The sequence below is a fragment of the Pongo pygmaeus genome, chromosome 5 (assembly GCF_028885625.2).
Source record: "Pongo pygmaeus isolate AG05252 chromosome 5, NHGRI_mPonPyg2-v2.0_pri, whole genome shotgun sequence".
Taxonomy (NCBI): Eukaryota; Metazoa; Chordata; class Mammalia; order Primates; family Hominidae; genus Pongo; species Pongo pygmaeus.
In genome coordinates this window covers 88,360,891-88,384,501 of record NC_072378.2, presented here as the reverse complement: position 1 = coordinate 88,384,501, position 23,611 = coordinate 88,360,891, and the positions used below count along the sequence as shown (strand labels likewise).

The following is a 23,611-nucleotide window of genomic DNA, read 5'->3' as shown; positions in this document are numbered from 1 at the left end:
CTGTTTTGCTAACAGGTATGGTAGAAAGAGCACTGGATAATTTAAAGTCTGGCAAATGGCAAATCACTTAATGTTTTTCACTGCTTTTTTCTATTTTGAAGTGGAGAGAATACCTAATCCATATAGTTATTGAGCTAATAAAATACATTTATATATGTGTATATGTGTGTTTTGTAAACTTTGAAAGGCTTCAGTGTTTAAGATCTCATAAAAATTAGAGAACCATTCTCTGTTAGGATGGATTCATAAGGTTACTCCTGAACATCACATTATCTCCATAAAAAACTTAGATTTCCCTATACTCTGTGTTTTCTATAGGAAATGAAAAAAGTTAAAAAAATTATTATTTGTGGACTAGGCATGGTGGCTCATCGCTGTAATCCCAGCACTTTGGGAGGCTGAGGTGGGCAGATCACTTGAGGCCAGGAGTTTGCGACCAACATAGTGAAACCCCATCTCTACTAAAAAAAAGAAAAAAAAAAAAAACCAAACAAATTAGCTGGGCATGGTGGCACACAGCTGTAATTCCAGCTACTCTGGAGGCTGAGGCACAAGAATTGCTTGAACCTGGGAGGCGGAGGTTGCACTGAGCCAAGGTTGTGCCACTGTACTCCATCCAGCCTGGGCAACAGAGGAAGACTCTGTCTCCAAAAAAAAAAAAGAAAAAATATTATTATTTGTGATACTTTAATCTACATGATAGAGAGACTCTAGTGAACATTAGTCTACAGATGTTTAAGGTCTGTGGAAAACCAGTATGTTATTTCTCATGACCCTGTTCTTGATATTATACTGTAAATATTAGCTTTTTAATATTTCATTTACAGGTACATGATGTTGATTGATGGCACAAATGAAGTTTTTATGATTGATAGAGACAATTCAGTATTTCATGTTTCAAATCTGGAATTTCCATTTCGTAAAGATCTTCGTATGCATTTATCAAATACTCTCTTGGATGGCGTAAGTCATATTTATGTATACTATAAAATTAAACATTGCCATTTTTCTTTTCCTTGTAAGTAAATGTGTATTTCTATTGGTTAAGAAATTTCAAATGAAATCTAACTTTTTTTTTTTTTTTTTTTTTGAAACAGAGTCTGTCTCTGTCGCCCAGGCTGGAGTCCAATGGCATGAGCTCGGCTCACTGCAACCTTTGCCTCCTGGGTTCAAGTGATTCTCCTGCCTTAGCCTCCCCAGTAGCTGGGATTACAGGCATGCACCACCACGCCTGGCTAATTTTTGTATTTTTAGTAGAGAAGGGGTTTCACATGTTGGTCAGGCTGGTCTCGAACTCCTGACCTTGTGATCCACCCGCCTTGGCCTCCCAAAGTGCTGGGATTACAGGCATGAGCCACTGTGCCCGGCCAAATCTAACTTTTATTAGGATGTTAAATTTCATTTATTTCTTATGTGTACTTACATTGAATTAAGGTCCTTTTAAAGAGGGATCTGCCAACTGAATCTTTGAGCATAAGTAATACTTTGAGATATTTTCTTTAGTGGAGAAAGTTGTTAAAGATATGTAAAGGGTGTTAAATGAGTGCTCTGGTCAAATATATATACATATGGATAGTTATATAATTTTGCATGAAGAGAAACAAATGTTACATGTGGTTAGTAACTTGTCTTTTTTCCCACACTTAGCAATGTGTTTTGGACATCTTTTTCACATAAATATCTGAATGGTTTACCATTGTGTATACAGAGACCATAAATTGGGGTTTCCAAACTATGTTGATGGTGAAAATTGTAGGGTTAAAAAATTGCTTGTTTAAAATATGACCCTTTCCAATAGCATATCCTAGACCATATGAATTGGAATCTCCCAGGGACCTACATGTCCGTACAAGTGACGAAGTGATTGTAATTAGGCAAGTTTGAGAAACAGTTCTGTAATTTATTTAACCAGTTCCCTTTTGTTGAACATTTTGATTTTTGTATTTTTTCCTGTATCTAGTAAATTTTCATTCCTATGACAGCATGTGTAACAAAATACCACTTTCTAATAAAAATGATATATATACATATGTACATGTATATGTATCTATATGTATATAGATTTAACTATCATAGTTAATGTGACTGGCACCCTTGGAGTTGTGTAGTACATAAAAGTCATAGTCATTTGTGGCAGCTCTGGTAGTTGGTTCATGGGAAGAGCAGGAACATTTTAGTTTTATCTTTATTTAAGGTACTTTTTTTAGCATTATAATTAATAAAATATAAGAAAGGAAAAGACTTAAGTAATAGCATTTGTCAAAGTTTAGTATAGTTTATAATTGAACTAATGTTTGTTGAGTGCCTATTATGAGTTGCTATACCAAGAGTACGGGTATTGCTAAGAGGGTTGAGGAGAAGGCCTCACCCTTGAAACATTTTACTTAATTGAGCAGGGTGGAGAATGAATGGTAATGATGGAAGAGACCTTTGAATAAAACAATAACCCAAAGAGAGGTATTTAAGTCCTGAGGTAGTTTAGAGGAGAAATAAATCACATCTAGTTAGTCAGGAACTAAATATGTTCTGTGTAGGAGTTGGCATTAGAAACAGAAAGATTTCTATAGAAAGATTTTTGATGGACGTGGGCTGAGGGCATTCTAGGTAGGAAATAATGCTTAAAAATTAGATATTTAACCATCTGCAGATTTAACTTAGCAATACTATTTATTTCACCTCAAACTTGGATAACTGAGAGCAGCATAATAGATTCTTGTGAAGTTTTAAAAATAGCAATATGATTCATGATGTCAATTTACTTGGGCTAGAATTATAGTTGCCATATCTGTTTTTTTTGGTTAGTTAATTAAAACAGTCCTCTGTAGTTTCCTGTTTCTTCTACATTTTCATGTGCAAATTGTTTTTGTAAAATTCCAAATCCAAGAATAATTCAAACCACCTAATTGTCTGACTGTCAGATGTGAGCATTGAAGCTTTTGTTTTGCTTTGCTTAACTATGTTCTTTGACCTATAAAATGTGGAAAATAGGAATTTAGAAATACTGCATTAATTCACTTGAAACACATCAGTGAAATTTAATCAATTTAATATTGAGACTAAGATAAGAATATAGCAGTTAATCAATAAAGTTAATAGCAAGAATTTTGGAAAAATTCCATGTCTTTTTCAACTATTAATTTTTTTATAAAACACTGCATGCTTATTGTTGAAACTTTAGAAAGTCTGTAAACTTAAAGTAGAGAAAATTAACAATCAAGAAGAGATGACATTTTATATTTTGATGTTAAAAGGAATTATCCTTTTAGTAACTTTGTTGTGCTAATAATTATATAACATGTATAACCAATATGTATATAGCTGACATTTAATATATATTGTGTATCTGGGGTTCTGTTATTCCTCTTCAATCTGAAGAACTGCTTTTAGGATTTCTTTTTTTTTTTAATTTAGTTCTTTTTTTAAAAAAAATTAAGATACAATTTACATACTATGAAATTCACTATTTTAAGATGTTCAATCCAGTGGTTTTTAGTCTTTTCCACAAGGTCATAAAATCAAGACCACTATCCAATTCCAGAACATTTCATCACCTATATGGACTGTGATGATTAGAACCAAGGGAGCCTTATATGAAAGATTTCAAGGAATGAGTTACAGAGATGAGCCTTGAAGGCCCACAGGTTTTGAAAACCCTTCAGTGGTTCCCTGTTGCTCATAGCACAAAAGCCAAGCTATTCAATATAATATTCTTTATATCTGAAGCATGCCTGTGTCTTCAGTCTCATCTTTGATTGTGATTGCTAATCACAAATACTCAGCTCTGGACAATTTACCCCAAGCCATCTTTTTTCATGCCTTTGTTATACCATTTGGCCTATCCACTATCCTGCTGGAAAATATACTCTGCATCTTTCAGGATGCAGCTAATGGTCATATACCTTATTACCAAACTTTCTCTTTTTCTTCAAGTAGAAATAACTACACTCCTTGTACTTAGGCTTAGGTAATGCTTTCTTACAACAACAAAATATGTTTTTCCTAAATTAGTGTTTTTTTTTTTGTAATTTTAGATGGTTGTACATGGAATTTCTGTTATAAAATTAGATAGCAAGAAAACCTATCTGGTTTCCTAGTAAGAATATGAGGAAAGAAAAATAATTTTAGGTCAAAAGCGTATTAATAATTAAAATTTTATGTAATACTGCATTTTATACCTGTAGTCATCCTTTAGTGTCCTTATCTTGTTCTGTCAGACTGCAGATTTTTTTTGACTTTTTAATGGCTATGGTAGATTTGCAGTGATCTGTTCATACTCTCTTGCCCTGTTCCCTTTGATCAAAGCCTAGTAAAGTGATATGAAACCAAGAAAGGCCACATGGCTCACATGGGAATTAAATCTATAATGAGGGTGCCATTTATTGTCATAGATTTTATGATTAAAGTAATTGGTGTATAACAAAATTTAAAGCATTAATGATTAAACAAAAATATTTTTAAAAAACATCCTGACTTTTAGAGTTTAAAATTTGTGGTCTCCCTACCCTTAATTGTCGCTTAGTAATTCAAGCATAAAGCAAAATGTAGCATGGAAATTCAAATATGAAAAATATGATGAGATATTGTCGGTGATTCTATTTCAGTATAGAATAAATGCATGATGGGGATGGGGGCTAACAGTTTATTGATATGATCTGGGTACAAGTGTGTTCATTTTGAAATTTCATCAAGTTGTATATTTATGGTTTATGTGCTTACTGTGTGTATGCCATATTTCAGTTAAATTAAAAAAATTGTTATTAAAGTATGAAGAAACTTACCTTCTTTTCTCTTTCAAGGAGATGATTATTGACAGAGTAAATGGACAGGCTGTTCCTAGATATTTGATATATGACATAATTAAATTCAATGTAAGTACCTATAATTTATAAAATACAAGTTATTACTGAAATAATGAATGTATTTTTGACAAATAGTCTTTGGTGCTGCCTTAGAGATAGTAGGAAAGAAAATTTGTGACTTAGGTTACTCACTGGGTATCTTTTCGTTAATCCTTTTATGTCTCCTTTTCTTTCTCTTATTGTTAATTTTCGCACATTTCTTTGTTTTGGGTTTCTTTAACTTGCAAGTGAGTAAAGAATAATGGCTTAACTCTGATAAAATAAGACAGCATTTCGTAAAATGAACATTTCTGATTTTAATTATCCTGTACTTGACTTTTTTCTTTTAAATCTCATGAGTTTATTTCTGTCACCAAAACAGCAACAAAACAAAAGAGAAACTGATTATGAACTGTTGAATGGGTAATAAATTGCAGTATTAATTCAGGGTTGCATTAATCCAGGTTATTAAAAGGCATTTTTTTTCCTGGACATTTTTAATACACACATCTAATTTTTTGATTGAATTTCTGTATTTAAAACAAAGAGCTTCAAATTTAAGAGCCTCAGGGCCAGAAAACATCAAGTTTTATTTTGTTCTGTTTGACTGTATTCCTCAGAAGTAATGCTTTCCAGAACTGGCTTAATCTTATCTCAGATCTTGGAATAACATTCATTGGCCTATAACTAGACATAAGGGGTGGCGGGGTGGCTTTGTTTCTTTGTGAGTAGGGAAGTTCTGTCTCCTTCTTGACACTGAGCTCTGCTTTAATACATGTTCAGTCTGGGCTTACTCTCACTTCTTAGCTGAGTACTCTCTCTTAGCAGTTTTCTAATACTTTTTAAAAATATGAAAAATTTCACCATATAGAAGAGTCTAAAAAATAATATAAGGAATACTCATGTACTGACCACCTAGATTTGTTAAAACTTCATACTTTTGGTTCACTTTCTTTTTAATAAGACATGATTCATTACGAATCCAATAGAAGTTTCTTAGTTACACCTCTCTCCTAATCTCAAATCTCTTGCCCAAAATCAGCCTCTACCCTGAATTTGGTGTGTTTATTGTTCCCATGAATGTTCAGATACTTTTACTACCTATGTGTGTATCCATAAAATATATATGATATTCTTTTGCAAGGTTTCTGGTGTTATATAAATGTTATTGTACTATACCTTTGCTGACCTTTGCTCAACAAGATAATGTTGAGATTTATTTGTACTAATACGTCTAGATTTAGTTCATTCACTTTAATTACCATTGAGTATTAAATTGTATAAATATACAGAATTTATCCTTTTTCCTTCTGATGAACATTAAGGTTTCCATTTTTTGCTTTTATATTACTACTGTATTGAACAATTTTATGTTTTTTTTCTTGTGCGCACATGAAAATTTCGCTAGGACAGTTGTTCTCATTCTTGGAACGTAATTACCTGGGAAGTGTTTTTAAAAACTCTATTCTGTCATTAGTGTATCATGGAGATTGTGATTAAATCAGCAGCTTCAGCTATATTATCTGCATTGCTAAATTTCTCTCAGAAATAGTTGTTTCAGTTTGCCAAAGTTGGTTTTATCAGATATTTATATTATTGCCAATTTGATGTGTGTGAAATGGTATCATCCTGTTTTAATTTGCTTTTCCTTGATTACTAACAAGGTTTAACATATTTCTTCTTATTTTTTTTTTTACTTGTTTGGAATTCGTATGATTTAATTGCAAGTTTGTATAATCTTATAATACAATCTTCTGTTTTTTCTATTTGGTTGTCTATTTTTTTCCCTGATTACCAATGAAGTTGGACATATTTCTGAGGTTTATTTTTATTTGTTTGTATTTTTCTTTTGTAACTTAATTGCAAGTTTGTTCTATTTGGTTTTCTGTCTTTTTTTTTTCTTCTTAATATGTAGGAGTCAATTATCTTTCCTAGATTCTAGTCCTTTTCTGGTTATATGTGTGGCAATATGTTTTCCAAATCAGTGTTTATTAATGCACAGAAGCTTTAAATTTTAATGAAGTCAATCTCATCAGACCTTCCCAAATATTGTACTTTTTGTTTTGTTTAAGAAATTAATCTATATTTTATTCTAAAAATGATTGTTATGCTTTTTGTCTTGAGGTCAATAATTGTTTATTCAATACATATTTACTGTGTGCCTATTACCGTATTTCATGATTTTAAGCCACATATATTTTTACATTTCTGATACTGGGATGCATTTATAATTGAAAGTATCGTATATTTAATTCTTTAATTTACTATGGAGCCTTTATGGATGATTAACAACATTATTTATTTTGTATCACCAAATCAGGGCCACTGTTAGAAAAAGAATTTTTTTGAAATAATATTTAAAATCTTTTCAGTCCCTTAGTTTATTAGCTTGTCCAGAAAGAATTTCATCAATCATCTTTTTTTTTTCACCCTCTGACTGTCAGCATCGATCATCTTTTATATGTTAAGTACATATGTACTGGGTATACAAAGATGAATGAGACATAATTTCTTGCCTTTAAAGAATTCACATGCCAGTGTACTGGCTTCCAAAGAAGGCCATTTGCACAGCGTTTCATTGGAATTTGGGAAGAACACAGGAGAACTTAAAAAAAAATTTAATATATTATTTTATTTTGTCTGTTTTATAACATTTTACATTAAAAACGTAACATTTTATAGTATTTTACAGTTGTATATATATACAAATTTTTTAAAAATAGGCATTTTTTAATGTATTTGTTAGGATATGTGTTTAGATTGGATACAAAATTAAAGCAAATTTGCAGACTATTATGGATGAAATATAAATGTAAAGAAATAATTATAATTTTAAAATCATAAACATAACAAAGGTATATACAAGATATAGTGGTATTAGAGAGGTGAGAGTATTCCAACTTCCCTGGGTATAGTTGAGTCACTGAAGTGTGGAATTGCAGACTGAGAAAGTGACACAAATTAGTTTTGAAGGATTGAGTCATGGAGGTCAGGAGCATTAGATGGTTTGTTAGCATACATTTTTTTTTTTTTTTTTGAGACAATCTTCATCTGTCGCCCAGGCTGGAGTGCAGTGGCGCGATCTCAGCTCACAGCAACCTCTGCCTCCCGTGTTCAAGCAATTCTTGTGCCTCAGCCTCCTGAGTAGCTGGGACCACAGGCGTGTGCCACTACGCCCAGCTAATTTTTGTATTTTTAGCACAAAAATACAAATACATGAGGTTTTGCCATGATGGCTATGCTGGTCACGAACTTCTGGCCTCAAGCAATCTGCCCGCTTCAGCCTCCCAAAGTGCTGGGATTACAGGTGTGAGCCAACTGCACCCGGCCTGTTAGTATACTTGACGGATGGTAAGGTGTGGGACATAGCAAAAAATGAGAATGGATTGTTAAGTAGAGGGCCAGATTACTTGAATAAGGCATTTTAACTTAGTTCTTTATGTAATAAGGCATTGTTAAAGGGTTTTCATTACAGTAATGATATGAACATACTTTTACTATTTTGAAAGATAACTAGTGGCAGCATGGATAGTGTTTTGAAGGGAGTAAGAACTGAAAACAGGGAGACAAGCTAGTCAATAATTATTGAGTGTTTCTTGTAGTCTCTTCTCAGTGATTCAACACCTATCTGTTGAGAGCTTAACTTTGCCCATAGGCATTGTGTATTTGAAGGTGAACTTGCTTTCTGTCTATTCTTGAAGTTTGGTGAATTTATGTATAAAGGTAGAAAGCTTCTAGGAGGGAATTTAGACATTTACATATGTTTTAACAGTTGTTAGACTTTTTTTTTTTTTTTTAGAACATAAAAGAGGGGTTGCTTATTCTACTTTAATTTTATAGGTGTCTGAATTCTTTTAATAACTCTAATAAACCAGTCTAACATTTTATATTTTTCAACCTTGTTGACGATGTTGATTGCATAGAAGAGATGACACATGGACTATATGGTTATTTACTAGCATTTCCCCAATAAATATCCTTTACAGATGGTTGTATGCCTTTATGTAAAGAGAACGTGTGCTCCCTCATACCTCTCACTCACTTTGTCTCTGTACTTATTCTTTGCTGAATATCAAAGTTGTCATCCTTCTGAAGTTGAGAAAAAGACATCCCCAAGGTATATTTAATGTTTACTCCTTAAGCAAGTGCTGCCACCCCTATGTAAACATTAGGTTGAGTAAATGTTAGGTTGGAAAATATACATTGGAGAAGAGGAAAAAGACAGAAAAGATGGGGGAAAATGCATGTAAGGTGTGTCCAGTTGCAAAGTAAAAAAGAAGAGTAGCTTATGTGCCATCGAAGCGATAATTACTAATCTGGATGATTACTGTCAACCAGATAATATGTTATAACTGTGTTTGTATATGCCACATGGATAGGACGAGACTTACCCTCAATTCATACAAAAGTGTTCATGTACTTTTTATTTCACAGTTCAAACCATATATGCTTTAAGAACACTCAAGGGAAAGTGTATTTGAGGGAGAGAACTATTTCTTTATAACTGTATAACTTTGAACATATTATGTAAACTTCTGTGTTAGCTTCCAGAGTTGAGGGTGTATTTGATACATGTCTTCTACTTGCTGATATCTATAGCATTAGCACTTTAAACAACAAAAAACATTGTAGGTAACTGTGCTACCTATTTTGGTGTGTTACTCGCTTGTACTTTTCTGAATTCTGTGGATTTTAGTTTTTATACTGTAATAAGGTACTGTTAAAGGGTTTCAACTAATTTATATGCATAATAAAAAAGACTAGTGAGTGTATATTTTTTGTATTTTAAAATGATTCTGTACCTATAAATAGTAAGTATATTAATACTTTAATTCAGATGTGAAATTATTTATTTTATTTTTTATTTTTTAAAATTTGGGGGTGGTGGTCTTGCTCTGTTGCCCAGGCTAGCCTCAAACTCCTGGGCTCATGTGATCCTCCTGCCTCAGCCTTCCAAAGTGCTGGGACTACAGGTGTGAGCCACCACACCTGGCCTAGATGTGAAATATTTCGATCAACTTACAGTAGAATTGTGCCACTTTCTCATACTGTTTTATACAGTTGTATTTTAAAATAAGTCTCTTTGTGTGTTTAGATAGTTCTATTGTTAGTCAAACTAATTATTAGGGTTGGTATATATGTTTGTGCAGGCTGTGCACTGAATAACTCCAGAGGATGCTGTTTACACAGACTATTATGTACATTGTGGCAGCCTTGATGATTATGCTGATAAAATAGTTGTTAGTGTTGAAATTTAACTAATTCTTTATTTAATTCAGTCACAGCCCGTTGGAGATTGTGATTTTAATGTTCGTCTGCAGTGTATAGAACGAGAAATTATAAGTCCTCGACACGAAAAAATGAAGACTGGGCTCATTGACAAAACACAGGAACCATTTAGTGTCAGAAATAAGCCATTTTTTGACATCTGTACTTCAAGAAAGGTAAAGTTTAATTTTTTTTAAATTAGTGCTAATAATGTCTCATAATTCAGCTTACAAGATGAATATGAATGACATTTTGCTGCCCAGTTGTCTTGACTTTGTCAGAAAATACTCGAATTGGGTATAGCGCTGTTTTGGTCAAACATGGTATGACTCCTAGGCTTTTTCTCTTGAATAAGATTCTCAGTGGTGGCACCTGAAACTAGGCTGTTTCCCTTTTTCTCATAATAGTTTTTGTTTCATGGTCATTGGTCATACTAGTTTTTTAAAAAGCTATAAGCAACATAGAAATGTATTGAATGAAAATCATTAGGCCTGCTCCTACACATCCTGAAGGTAAAGTGTTTGGTACGTACTCTTATTGAAAAGATACATTTATATATATGTGTATGTATATATATATAGATATATATATACACACACATACATTGAAGGTTTTCTTTTAGTATTTTTGTTGTTTCCACTTAAAATGAATTGTATACTAAGGCCAGGCTCTGTGGCTCATGCCTGTAATCCCAGCACTTTGGGAGGCCAAGGTGGGCAGATCACAAGGTCAGGAACTCAAGACCAGCCTGGCCAATATGGTGAAACCCGTCTCTACTAAAAATACAAAAATTAGCCAGATGTGGTGGCGTGTGCCTGTAGTCCCAGCTACTCGGGAGGCTGAGGCAGGAGAATCGCTTGAACTCAGAAGGTGGAGGTTGCAGTGAGCCAAGATTGCGCCACTGCACTCCAGCCTGGGTGACAGAGCAAGACTCTGTTTCAAAAAAAAAAAGAATCATACTAAATATTCCAAGATGTTGGTTCTTTTTGTTTTGCTTTGTTTTTTCACTTAACAGTATATCTTGGAGATATTTCCATGTCAGTGCATAGAGATTTGCCATGTTATTTGTTAAGTGCTGCATGGTAATGATAGTAAAGATCTACTATACATTATGTTGTAATTGATGGGTTTTTAGATTGCTTCTAGTCCTTTGCTATTACCAACACTGTTTCAGTGAACATTTTTGTTTATATGGGTGGATATTTCTTCAGGGTAAGTAGAATTTTTGGTTTAAAGATTATGAGTAATGTTAGTAACTACTGCCAAATTCCTTTCCAAATAAAGCAATTTTGTCTCCAGCAGATGAGAGAGCTCATTTTCCCATTGCCAACACTCTTTTTTTTTTTTTTTGATCTGTAGGCAAGGCAGTGTATTGTAATGGGAAGGTGAGTATGAGTTTTTTTTTTTTTTTTTTTTTTTTTTTGAGGCAGGGTCTCACTCTTGCTCAGCCTGGAGTGCAATGGTGCTATCTCGGCTCACCACAGCCTTGACCTCCTGGGGTCAAGTGATCCTCCCACCTCAGCCTACTGAGTAGCTGGGACTATAGGTGCATACTACCATGTCCAGCTAATTTTTTTTGTATTTTTTTCTAGAGACGAGGTTTCCCTGTGTTGCCCAGGCTGGTCTCGAACTCCTGAGCTCAAGTGATCAGCCTGCCTTAGCCTCCCAAAGTGCTGGGATTACAGGTGTGAGCCACCATGCCTGGCCGAAAAGTTCATTTTTATGTAGTGAAATTTGGCAGAATATTTCTTGCATCTTCTGGTTTTCTGTCTTGCTTAAGAAGCCCTTCATCTCTAAAATGTTTTTATACTATGTTCTAATATTGCTATGATTTTGTCTGATGATTACATTTAGATGCTCTATTTTTACTCTTCCATTCCTTCGGGGAATTGTCTTCCGTTTGCATAGTCCATTTAGCATCCAGTTTCTTCTATTCACTGTCTCTTCTTCATGCCCTGTGTTCTCACGTGAGCATACTAATTCTGTTTATGCCTCATCTTCTCCATTTTCCTTTTCATTCTCTTTTTTTTCTTTGTTCTCTTATTATTTTTAGTATCACTCATATGACTACTATTATTACTGGTACTACTGTTATTGCTGCTGCATAGTTTGTTTGCAGTGGGATGTTTACCAGATCTAGTGTTTAAAAGCAATTGTACCTTGGTATTTCTGGTTTTTTTAAGACATGACATATAAACTGCATATTGACTGTTTCCTAAGACTTTTCTCCATTTCTCATTTGTGCTTTTGGTGAGATTCTTATTTCTTTGTATATAAATTATACATAGTGTGTTCTGTGTGCCTGTTATGTGTTAGGATGTCTGATTTATTGAACCCACCTTTTAATTTGTTTTTCTTCTCTGACTTCCCGTTTTCCTTTCTTCCTTGTTTGATAATTTGTCTGCAGTTTTGAATATTCGTAAGACATTCTTGCTTTTGGTAGTGGTTAACTTTCTTAGCAAACCTGATTGGTGGTTCTAATTCATAGATATGTTAGTTGGCAGTCATAAAGCTCTGCTCTCCTTATCAGAATGTAAATGTATTTTGAGCCTGCATACCACATGGACCCATGCTTGATTGTATGCTGATAAACATTTGAAATGTTTTAGAAGTTTTAGAAAGGATAAGGGGGCACATTTGGCATTCAGAAGAAGGCCAGCCGGCTATTTCCTAAGAAGCCTGAAGGAATGTTACACCTTTTGTGAAATTTGTCATATTCCAGAATCAGGTTTGTAGCTTCACAGATTCAGAAACTTTGGGAGGCATTTGCTCTTTTTATATTTCTCTATTGTGAGTTGAATTTATAGTTCAGCTTTGATACTGGGTTATGAGTACTTTTACATTAAAATTGCACGTGGCATCCAAGAAGTTGTATTATGGTGGGATTTTATTTTCTAAACCAGTGTTTTATATGCCTGGTTTAGGGCATTTGAAAAATTGGTGGCCACGAAGAACCATGGTCTGTTTACATTCAACCAGGGGAATAGTACCCAAATAATTTATATTTTTTGGGAGGAGGGTGGTTATGATAGAATTGTACAAAAATATAGCAACATATGCAATCATGTTTTAAACTCTTCACCTGCTCCTACTCTAGTCCGCTTAATTTGGTGTCAGTCTTTGGATATGATACTAGCTGTAAGTAATCCTAGCGCTATTGAGTGGCTATCTTTTTCATTCAACAAATACAGAGTAATCATCCTACTTTTATTACGATTTTGTGTAACACCTGCTTGGCATGGGAATTTTGGTTGACCTCTGCCGCTATGATCTTTCGACTGTTCACTGCTTGCCTTTTGTGTCTGTTTTGGCAGCAGGGATATTAAGGGGGTACCTACAAGAGCCTGTGTACTACTGTGCCCTGGTTGGGTAAAGATAAAGTTAATATTTAACATCTGCTGTGTCCACGGTGGAAATCTATTAACTGAAACTGTGTTCTCTTATGAGAACATCATTTTCTAAATTGTAAATACAGTATAAAAGTTGGGCAAAAGCGAGATTCCTTTGGTTTGTGTTCGTTTTTTAAAAATGAATTTCACAGGTTGTGCTGTCATAATTCAGAGTTCAGCATTTAAGAAAATGTGTTTAGATAGTATAATTTCATTAGTCAAATCAGTACTGCTTAGAAATATTTGCTAATGTGTAATATCAGAACTATTTTTTAGGGATTTGAAGCAATTATGTGGAACAACTTTTTATGTAGTTTTTCACTAGAAAGACAGTGTTCTTACTATGTTTTTCTTTATACTTAGCTTATGTAATTCCTTAAAATCATAGGATATTTGTTTTTTAAAAGCAATTCTAGCTAGGTGTGGTGGCTCACGCCTGTAATCCCGGCACTTTGGAAGGCCAAGGCACATGGATCGCTTGTGCCCAAGAGTTCGAGACCAGCCTGGGCAACATGGCAAAACCCTGTCTCTACAAAAAATACTAAAAAATTAGCCGGGCATGGTGGCACATGCCTGTAGTTCCAGCTACTCAGGAGGCGGAGGTGGAATGATTGCTTGAGCCTGGGAGGTTGAGGCTACAGTGAGCCAAGATTGTGCCACTGTACTTCAGCCTGGGTGGCAGAGTGGGACACTGTCTCAAAATAAATAAATAAATAATAAAAGCAATTCTAATTTTTAGAATTTTAAATAGTCTCCTCTCCTCACTTTCAGTTCTTATTGTTTTTTGTCCTTAATGTCTCTTACTGAAGTATTTTTGGTTGTAGAATACAAAAGGAGAACACATTTTATAGCAGAATTGGTATAACATGTAAGACCTTAGTAACACCAGTTATAGGATAATAACTACAATTGACAGGTTATTGCTGTGGAGATTTTTATCTTTGCTAATGGGATGGTAAAATAGTGGTATTATGAACCTTACAGCATTTTCAGGGACGTATAGATCATTTATTTTAAGAATGGTAGCTTTTATGAAGTTTTAAACAAAATTTACAGCTATAAAACATGCATACTAATTTTGTAGAAAAATAATAGAATTTCATATCTGTGTATCTTTAAAATCTCAAAGATGATTCTGATTTTAGGAATTTATTAATATAGCTCTATGTCTTTGTTTTGTTTAATTTGATCTGTTAAACACAAAGAAGAGATAATTGTTCAGTTTTTAACTTTAATTTACAGTCAGAATACAATATCCAAAATAGTAATAACAAGCTGTTTTTCAAATTGCGATTCTATTTACATTTCCAGTTTGAAGGCCAATTCAAAAAGAATTATTTGAATAGACTACATATGACTAACAAAACTTTAAAAACATGCAGTAAAAATTTCTCTGAAAGCTCCCAATCCATTTATCACCTTCTCAGTAACCATTGCTGTTAGCTTTTAGTGTATCCATCCAGAATTTCTTTATCAATAAATAAATGCATTTATTTATATTCTTACTATCTCCGTAAAGTGATGATTTTTTTTTCTTTTTTTCAAAACAGAGTCTTGCTCTGTCATCCAGGCTAGAGTGCAGTGGTGTGATCATGGCTCACTGCATCCTTGACCTCCCAGACTCAAACAATCCTCCCAACTCAGCCTCCTGAGTAGCTGGAACTATAGACCGGAACCACCATTCCTAGCTAATTTTTTAATTTTTTGTAGTGATGGGATTTTGCTATATTGACCAGGCTGGTCTCAAATTCCTGGGCTCAAACGATCTGCCTGCCTCAGCCTCTCAAAGTGTTGAGATTACAGGCATGAGACACCATGACCAGCATGGTGATTTTTTAATACACTGTTCTGTCGTTTTCTTTTTTTCTTTAAAAAAAACTTGACAGTATCTCTTAAGTCTCTTCACCCCAGTATTGGTACACAGAGATTAGATCATCTTCATTTTTCTTTAACAGTTGCACAGATTTTCATTGTATCAGTATGCCATAACTTAGCTAACATCGTAGTCATAGACATTTGGGTTATTTTTAGTCTATTGACATGGTTTTTTTTTTTTTTTGCATATAGATATTCAGTTGTTTCTATACCAATTGAAGAGACTATCCTTTTCTCATTGAATTACTTTTTCACCTTCATAAAAAACGAAGTTTATTGTGTATGTCTGGTTCTGTTTCTAGACTGTCTGTTCAGTTCTCTTGATCTATTTGGCTGTCTTTACTCAAGTACCATACTGTCTTGATTTTTTTTGGTTGTTGTAAATCTTGAAATCAGATAGTATTAATGTTCTAACTTTGTCGTTCTTTTCTAAGTTGTTTTGGCTATTCTAGGCCTTTGCATTTTCATGTGAATTTTATAATTAGCTGTCAATTTCTACAAAAAAGCCTACTGGGATTTTGGTTGGAATTGTAATGAATATATAGGTCAATTTTGGGGAAGAACTAACATCATAACAATGCCAAGTTTTCTAGTTCATCAACCTGGCATATATTTTCTTTTATGTAGGTCTTCTTTATTGTCTCTCAGCAATTTTTGTAGTTTTAAGCATGAGATTTTGCTCATCTTTTTTCAGATTTATTTCATACTTTTTGATGTTGTCATAAAAGTCTTTGAAAAATTTCCGTTTCTGACTATTGGTAGTATATAGAAATATACTTTTTTCCCCAAAGGAGTTCGTTGATTTTTGTATTTTGATGTTTTATCTTACAGTCTTGCTAAACTCAATTATTATACTAATAATTTTTTGTGAATTTCATAAAAATTATTACATAGACAATTATATAAGTGAAAAAGGTGCTACTTTTCCCTTTCCAACTTGGATGCTTTTAATTTTATTCTCCTGCCTTACTGCACTGACTAGAATCTATTGTTTAATGTTGTATGGCAGCAGTGAGAGTGAACAGCCTTGTCTTCTTCCTCATCTATGAGGAAGGAAAATTTTGTTTTTAACTATTAAATATGATGTTAGCTATAGGACTCTAGGATAGATGCCTTTTATACATGGTTAGGATTTAAACTTGAAAGCTGATAATTTTGGCATACAATCTTATTTATCGAACTTTCTTACTTTTGTTACTGCTTGTAATAATTTTGTAATTCTTTTTTTAGGTATTCATATTAAGTGTAAATAGGATATTTTTACTTACTGGATTTTTCATATGTTAACTTTTGTCTAGTTTGATTATACATAAATACAGTTTTAAATTGTGGCAGTAGTTATGGGGATTCTTGTTTCCTGATTTGAGTGGGAATGCTTCTGGTGTTTCTTCAGAGTATGATATGCTGCCTTTAATTCTGAGATCTGTTTTATCAGGTGAAACAAGTGTGCGTTTGGTTCTATTTCACTAAGTGATTTTATTTTTAACCAAGAATGGGTGTTCAGTTTGGTCAAATGGCTTTTCATCTACTATAGATCGAATACTATTTTTTTTTCTGTTTAGATCTGTTTATCTCATGAATTATATGAAAATATATCCTGATGTTGAATCATTCTCTCATTCCTGGGATAAGCCCTACTTTGTCTTAATTTATTATTTTAAAAATTGTACTGCCCAGTTTTTTTTTCTAACTTTTTTAAAGGATAAAATTTTGCATTGATGTTTATAAATAATCTTGATATGTTGTAAATCTTTGGAAACTTTTTCATCAGTGGTACACTCTGTTATACTCTGTTTTCATCAGTGTTATAAAAAAACTTGGTTTAAAAAAACATGTTCTAGAGCTTTTTTTTGTTGTTGTTGTTGTTGTTTTAAGACGGGGTCTTGCTCTGTTACCCAGGCTGGAGTGCAGTGACACAATTATAGCTCACTACAGCCTTGAACTCCTGGGCTCAAGTAATCCTCCCGCCTCAGCCTCCTGAGTAGCTGGGACTACAGGCACGTGCCACCACACTCAGCTAGTTTTAAAATTTTTTGTGGAGATAGTGCCTCTCAGTATGTTTGACCAGGCTGGTCTTGAACTCTTAGGCTCAAGGCAGTCCTCTGGCCTTGGCTTCCCAAAGTGTTGGGATTACAGGGTGAGCCACCGTGCCCAGCCAGAGCAGTTTTAATAAAAACATTGGAATTACCTGCTTTTTTAGGTTTTTGAGGAACTCCCCCATGGAATTATTTGGATTGTAGTGCTTTGGGTTTGGGTTAATATCTTTTTCACTTCCTATGTGAAAATTGTTACATTTAAATTTTTCTCTCCCTTTGAGTGCAATATCCATTTATTAAAATACCTGAAGTTTCTTCTTTCTTTTTTTTTTTTGGTGGGTATTTTTTTGCACTTGATCTTAGCCAAGAAGTTGAGAACTGATTTTTAAAAATGTGATAGCTATTTAATTTTTTTCTCTTCCCATGAACTTTTAGATTAATTTTTAATTTCTGCTCTTTTCCTAAGCCAAGCCTAGTTCTGTTTTTATTTTATTTTAGAGATAGGATCTTGTTCTGTCATCTAGTGGAGTGGTGTGATGACAACTCACTGCAGCCTTGACTTACTTGGCTCCAGCAATCATCCCACCTTAGCCTCCTGAGTAGCTGGGAATACAAGCACGTGTTATCACACCTGGCCAATTTTTGTAACTTTTGTAGAGATGGGGTTTCACTGTGTTCCCCAGGCTGGTCTTGAACTCCCGAGCCCAAGCATTCTGCCCACCTCGACCTCCCAAAGTGTTGGGATTGCAAGCGTGAGCCACCACAGCTGGCAAATATTTGATAATTTATTTGTCATGTTAGTAAGGGTTTTGCAGCTTTGGTTTATTTTTTCATCTTTCCCAGGATTGTGAGAGTTTTAAAATTTCTAGTGGAAGAGTCTTTATTTTCTGAGTTTATTCTTAATTAAAAAATTTTTATTATAGTGACATGAGAGAATATTATCTGTACTTTTTCTACTTTTTGGAATTTATTATAAAGTGTCATCAATTTTATATATATATATAAATCTCATTCATATGTCATTTCAGAGGGAAATTTAAGAAAATCATATAATGCATACTAAAGAGAATTCATACTTTCATATGGTGAACCTAAAGATTTATTGTCCCAGATAACTTCCTTTGGAGTAGTAAATCTTATATATATATATAAGTAAATCATATATATATGTGTGTGTGTGTGTGTGTGTGTGTGTGTGTGTGTTTAATAGGGACAGAGTCTTGCTATATTGCCCAGGCTGGTCTCAAACTCATGGGCTCAAGCAATTCTTTCACCTCAGTGTCCCAAGTAGCTGAGCTGCAGGCGTATACCACTGTGCCTGCCTAATTATAATACTTTCTAAAACTTTCTGGTACAGATCTATCGCCTTAAAATTCTGGTAGTTACTGACTTTTTGTCCTGCTCTAAAGTTTAATGTTTTTATACGATGTTTTTCATAGGCATTTTAGTAGATGTTTTGGAAAATTTGTACCAGATATGCTAGACAGACAATATTTTGAACTAGAAAGCTCTATTATTACTTACTTAGTCTGAGAAGCTGCTTTTTACATTTCATAATTATTTTCCCCTTATTTTCAGGGAATAGGTTATCTGTGTATATGAGTAGATGGGAAAGACCACTCTAAAATTGCTCATTTGTGGAATGATAACATTTCCTGATATATTCTTGTCTAATTGCCTATTTTTCTGCCCAATTGGCAAAAATAATAATGCATTCTCTTCTTTGACAAATTTCTCATCTTTACTTTTCCTGTTGAAATAGTATATTGTCTGTCTTTATTTTCTGCTTGTCTGTGTCTGGAACTCTGTACATTTCCCTTAGAGGGAGTCAGTTGTGTATAGTTAGGATCTAGTGAAAGAACATGCAAAGAATCACTTGAGTGATTTTAGGAAATTATGCTTGATTAAAAAAAAAAAAGCAAGTCCCTGTCCCCTTTCCCCCATTCCAAAAGCTAGAATTAAAAAAGAAAACAAAAGAACAGATAATCTCTTGAAGTTCCTAGTGGCAAAGCTTTTCTCTGCTTGGAGTCATTTTACTTTCTACTGTCTAGTTAGACTAGAAAAATTTTATGTGGAAAATATTTTTAAATAATTTGCTTATTGCTGTTTCAAAAGTAAAATGTTTGCTTTATAGGATGAAAGAGTAGTAAATGTTAAGATCTCCTTTCTAATAACTGTTGAGAGAATTAAATAGACAATTACAAAGGTTATTCTTTTACTACATTTAATTTTTCAAGGACACATCTACTTTTAAGATAATTTTATTAATATTAGTTATTTGCATGCTTTGTTAGGTAGGAGTTTAAATTTCATGTTTATTTATGTATTTCATTGGGCATTCAGATTTATTTTCTAGGTATTGCTTTTCTTTTCTTTATTTTCTTATTTATCACTAAATATAAATTTATAAGTTCTTAAGTGTCTGTTCAAGACTAGTAGTTCATAAAACCATAAGGCTTGTTATTTTTATATCACTGTTCTATGACTGTATCAGTGTTGTATTGTTTGTGTCATAGTGAAAGAAACAGAACCTTTGAGAGTTTGTTATGGCAACTGTGGTTGAAGAGAAGAAAGAATTTTTGCATAAACATGAAGATCTATTGTTCACACATAGAGATTTTCAGTGATTATGCCTAATTTTTAATGAAATTACAGATATAATGGTGCAACTGCATTTTGATTTGAAAGCAGATGCAAGATAAAATGAGGATGACCATTCCTTATCATGTTTGCGGTATTCAGTTTTGCATTATCTAGTCTATTAATATGTCATTCATTACTGATTATTGAATGTGGCCTGATGGATCCTTTCAATCTCATTCATATGTCATTTCAGAGAGAAATTTAAGAAAATCATATAATGCATACTAAAGAGAATTCATACTTTCATACAGTGAACCTAAAGATTTATTGTCCCAGATAACTTCTTTTGGAGTAGTAAATCTTATTCATTGACACATGAAGAAATAATTGTATCTCATGCCATATATATGAAATATTTCTATGAAAGATTTATAATTGTAACATGGAGAATTTTCTATGTTTGCTAAATATGAGAGCTAATTTTTTTTTTGTAATTAACATTCAAAAAATATCTATTTGTAGATTCAGAGGAAAATAATGATGATTATTGTATTTTATTTTTTATTCTTTTTTTTGAGATGAAGTCTTGCTCTGTCGCCTAGCCCAGAGTGCACTGGTGCTATCTCGGCTCACTGCAACTTCTGTCTCCTGGGTGCAAGCGATTCTCCTGCCTCAGCCTCCTGAATAGTTAGATATCAGGTGTGCGCCACCACACCTGGCTAATTTTTGTCTTTTTAGTAGAGATGGGATTTCACCGTATTGGCCAGGCTGGTCTTAAACTCCTGACCTCGTGATCTGCCTGCCTCAGCCTCCCAAAGTGCTGGGATTACAGGTGTGAGCCACCATGCTCTGTCAAAAGATGTTATTGGCCTCCAAAATAATTAAGAGGCAGTTACTTTGCCTAAATCTGATCAATTAATTGTTCTGTGATTGTGAATTTGCTGCAGGTTAACAGAGCCATAGGATTGACATAGATCACATGACTGTATTCACATTCAACTGAATACTTTTTTAAAAATTATACTTTAAGTTCTGGGATACATGTGCAGAACTTGCAGGTTTGTTACATAGATGTGTTACACACATGTGCCATGGTGGTTTGTTGCACCCATCAACCCGTCATCTACATTAGGTATTTCTCCTAATGCTATCCCTCCCATAGCCCCCAACCCCCGACAGGCTCCCGTGTGTGATGTTCCCCTCCCTGTGTCCATGTTGTTCTCATTGTTCAACTCCCACCTATGAGTTGAAGATGCAGCGTTTGGTTTTCTGTTTCTGTGCTAGTTTGCTGAGAATGATGGTTTCCAGCTTCATCCATGTCCCTGCAAAGGACATGAACTTATCCTTTTTTATAGCTGCATAGTATTCCATGGTGTATATGTGCCACATTTTCTTTATCCAGTCTATCATTGATGGGCGTTTGGTTTGGTTCCAAGTCTTTGCTATTGTGAATAGTGCTGCAATAAACATACATGTGCATGTGTCTTTTTAGTAGAATGATTTATACTCCTTTGGTTATATACCCAGTAATGGGATGGCTGGATCAAATGGTATTTACGGTTCTAGATCCTTGAGGAATCGCCACACTGTCTTCCACAATGATTGAACTAATTTACACTCCCACCAACAGTGTAAAAGCGTTCCTATTTCTCTATATCCTCTCCAGCATCTGTTGTTTCCTGACTTTTTAATGATCGCCATTGTAACTGGAGTGAGATGGTATCTCATTGTGGTTTTGATTTGCATTTCTCTAATGACCAGTGATGATGAGCATTTTTTCATATGTTTCTTGGCTGTATACCTGTCTTCTTTTGAGAAGTGTCTGTTTATATCCTTTGCCCACTTTTTGATGGGGTTGTTTTTTCTTGTAAATTTAAGTTACTTGTAGATTCTGGATATTAGCCCTTTGTCAGATGGATAGATTGCAAAAATTTTCTCCATTCTCTAGATTTCCTGTTCATTCTGATGATAGTTTCTTTTGCTGTGCACAGGCTCTTTAGTTTAATTAGATCCCACTTGTCAATTTTGGCTTTTATTGCCATTGCTTTTGGTGTTTTAGTCATGAAGTCTTTGCCTATGCATATGTCCTGAATGGTATTGCCTAGGTTTTTTTACAGGGGTTTTATGGGTTTAGGTCTTATGTTTAAGTCTTTAATTCATCTTGAGTTAATTTTTGTATAAGGAAGGGGTCCAGTTTCAGTTTTCTGCATATTGCTAGCCAGTTTTCCCAGCACCATTTGTTAAATAGGGAATCCTTTCCCCATTTCTTGTTTTTGTCAGGTTTGTCAAAGATCAGATGGTTGTATATGTGTGGCGTTATTTCTGAGGTCTCTGTTCTGTTCCATTGGTCTATATATCTGTTTTGGTACCAGTACCATGCTGTTTTGGTTACTGTAGCCTTGTAGTATAGTTTTGAAGTCAGGTAGCATGATGCCTCCAGCTTTGTTCTTTTTGCTTAGGATTGTCTTGGCTATACGGGCTCATTTTTGGTTCCATATGAAATGTAAAGTAGTTTTTTCTAATTCTGTGAAGAAAATCAATGGTAGTTTGATGGGGATAGCATTGAATCTATAAATTACTTTGGGCTATATGGCCATTTTCACGATATTGATTCTTCCTATCTATGAGCATGGAATGTTTTCCCATTTGTTTGTGTCCTCTCTTATTTCCTTGAGCAGTGGTTTGTAGTTCTCCTTGAAGAGGTCATTCATATCCCTTGTAAGTTGTATTCCTAGGTATTTTATTCTCTTTGTAGCAATTGTGAATGAGAATTCACTCATGACTTGGCTCTCTGTTGGTCTGTTATTGGTGTATGAGAATGCTTGTGATTTTTGTGCATCGATTTTGTATCCTGAGACTTTGCTGAAGTTGCTTATCAGCTTAAGTTGATTTGGGGCTGAGATGATGGGGTTTTCTAAATATACAATCATGTCATCTGTAGACAGAAACAATTTGACTTCCAGTCTTCTTATTTGAATACACTTTATTTCTTTCTCTTGCCTGATTGCCATGTCCAGAACTTCAGTACTATGTTGAATAGGAGTGGTAAGAGAGGGCATCCTTGCCTTGTGCCGGTTTTCAAAGGGAATGCTTCCAGCTTTTGCCCATGTAGTATGATATTGGCTGTGGGTTTGTCATAAATAGCTCTTATTATTTTGAGATAAGTTCCATCAGTACCTAGTCTGTTGAGAGGTTTTAGCATGAAGAGGTGTTGAATTTTATCGAAGGCCTTTTCTGCATTTATTGAGATAATCATGTGGTTTTTGTCATTGGTTCTGTTTATGTGATGGATTACATTTATTGATCTGCGTATGTTGAACCAGCCTTGCATCCCAGGGACTAATCCGACTTGATCGTGGTGGATAAGTTTTTTGATGTGCTGCTGGATTTGGTTTGCCAGTATTTTATTGGGGATTTTTGCATCTGTGTTCATCAGGGATATTGGCCCTGAAATTCTCTTTTTTTGTTGTGTCTCTGCCAGTTTTTGGTATCAGGATGATGCTGGCCTCATAAAATGAGTTAGGTTGGAGCCCCTCTTTTTCTGTTGTTTGGAATAGTTTCAGAAGGAATGGTACCAGCTCCTCTTTTGTACCTTTGGTAGAATTCAGCTATGAATCTCTCT

At 34.1% G+C, this 23,611-nt stretch overlaps 1 protein-coding gene across 3 annotated transcripts in view; it reads left to right on the top strand.

Moving 5' to 3' along the window:
- Positions 1-23,611, top strand: part of RNGTT (RNA guanylyltransferase and 5'-phosphatase) — a 358,579-nt gene that overhangs the window by 112,539 nt on the left and 222,429 nt on the right. For all 3 annotated transcript variants that reach the window (XM_054491099.2, XM_063666408.1, XM_063666409.1), the window contains exons 9-11: positions 828-963; positions 4,797-4,868; positions 10,118-10,282. In XM_054491099.2, coding sequence (XP_054347074.1) covers positions 828-963; positions 4,797-4,868; positions 10,118-10,282 — 373 coding nt within the window. The remainder of the gene's footprint in view (positions 1-827; positions 964-4,796; positions 4,869-10,117; positions 10,283-23,611) is intronic.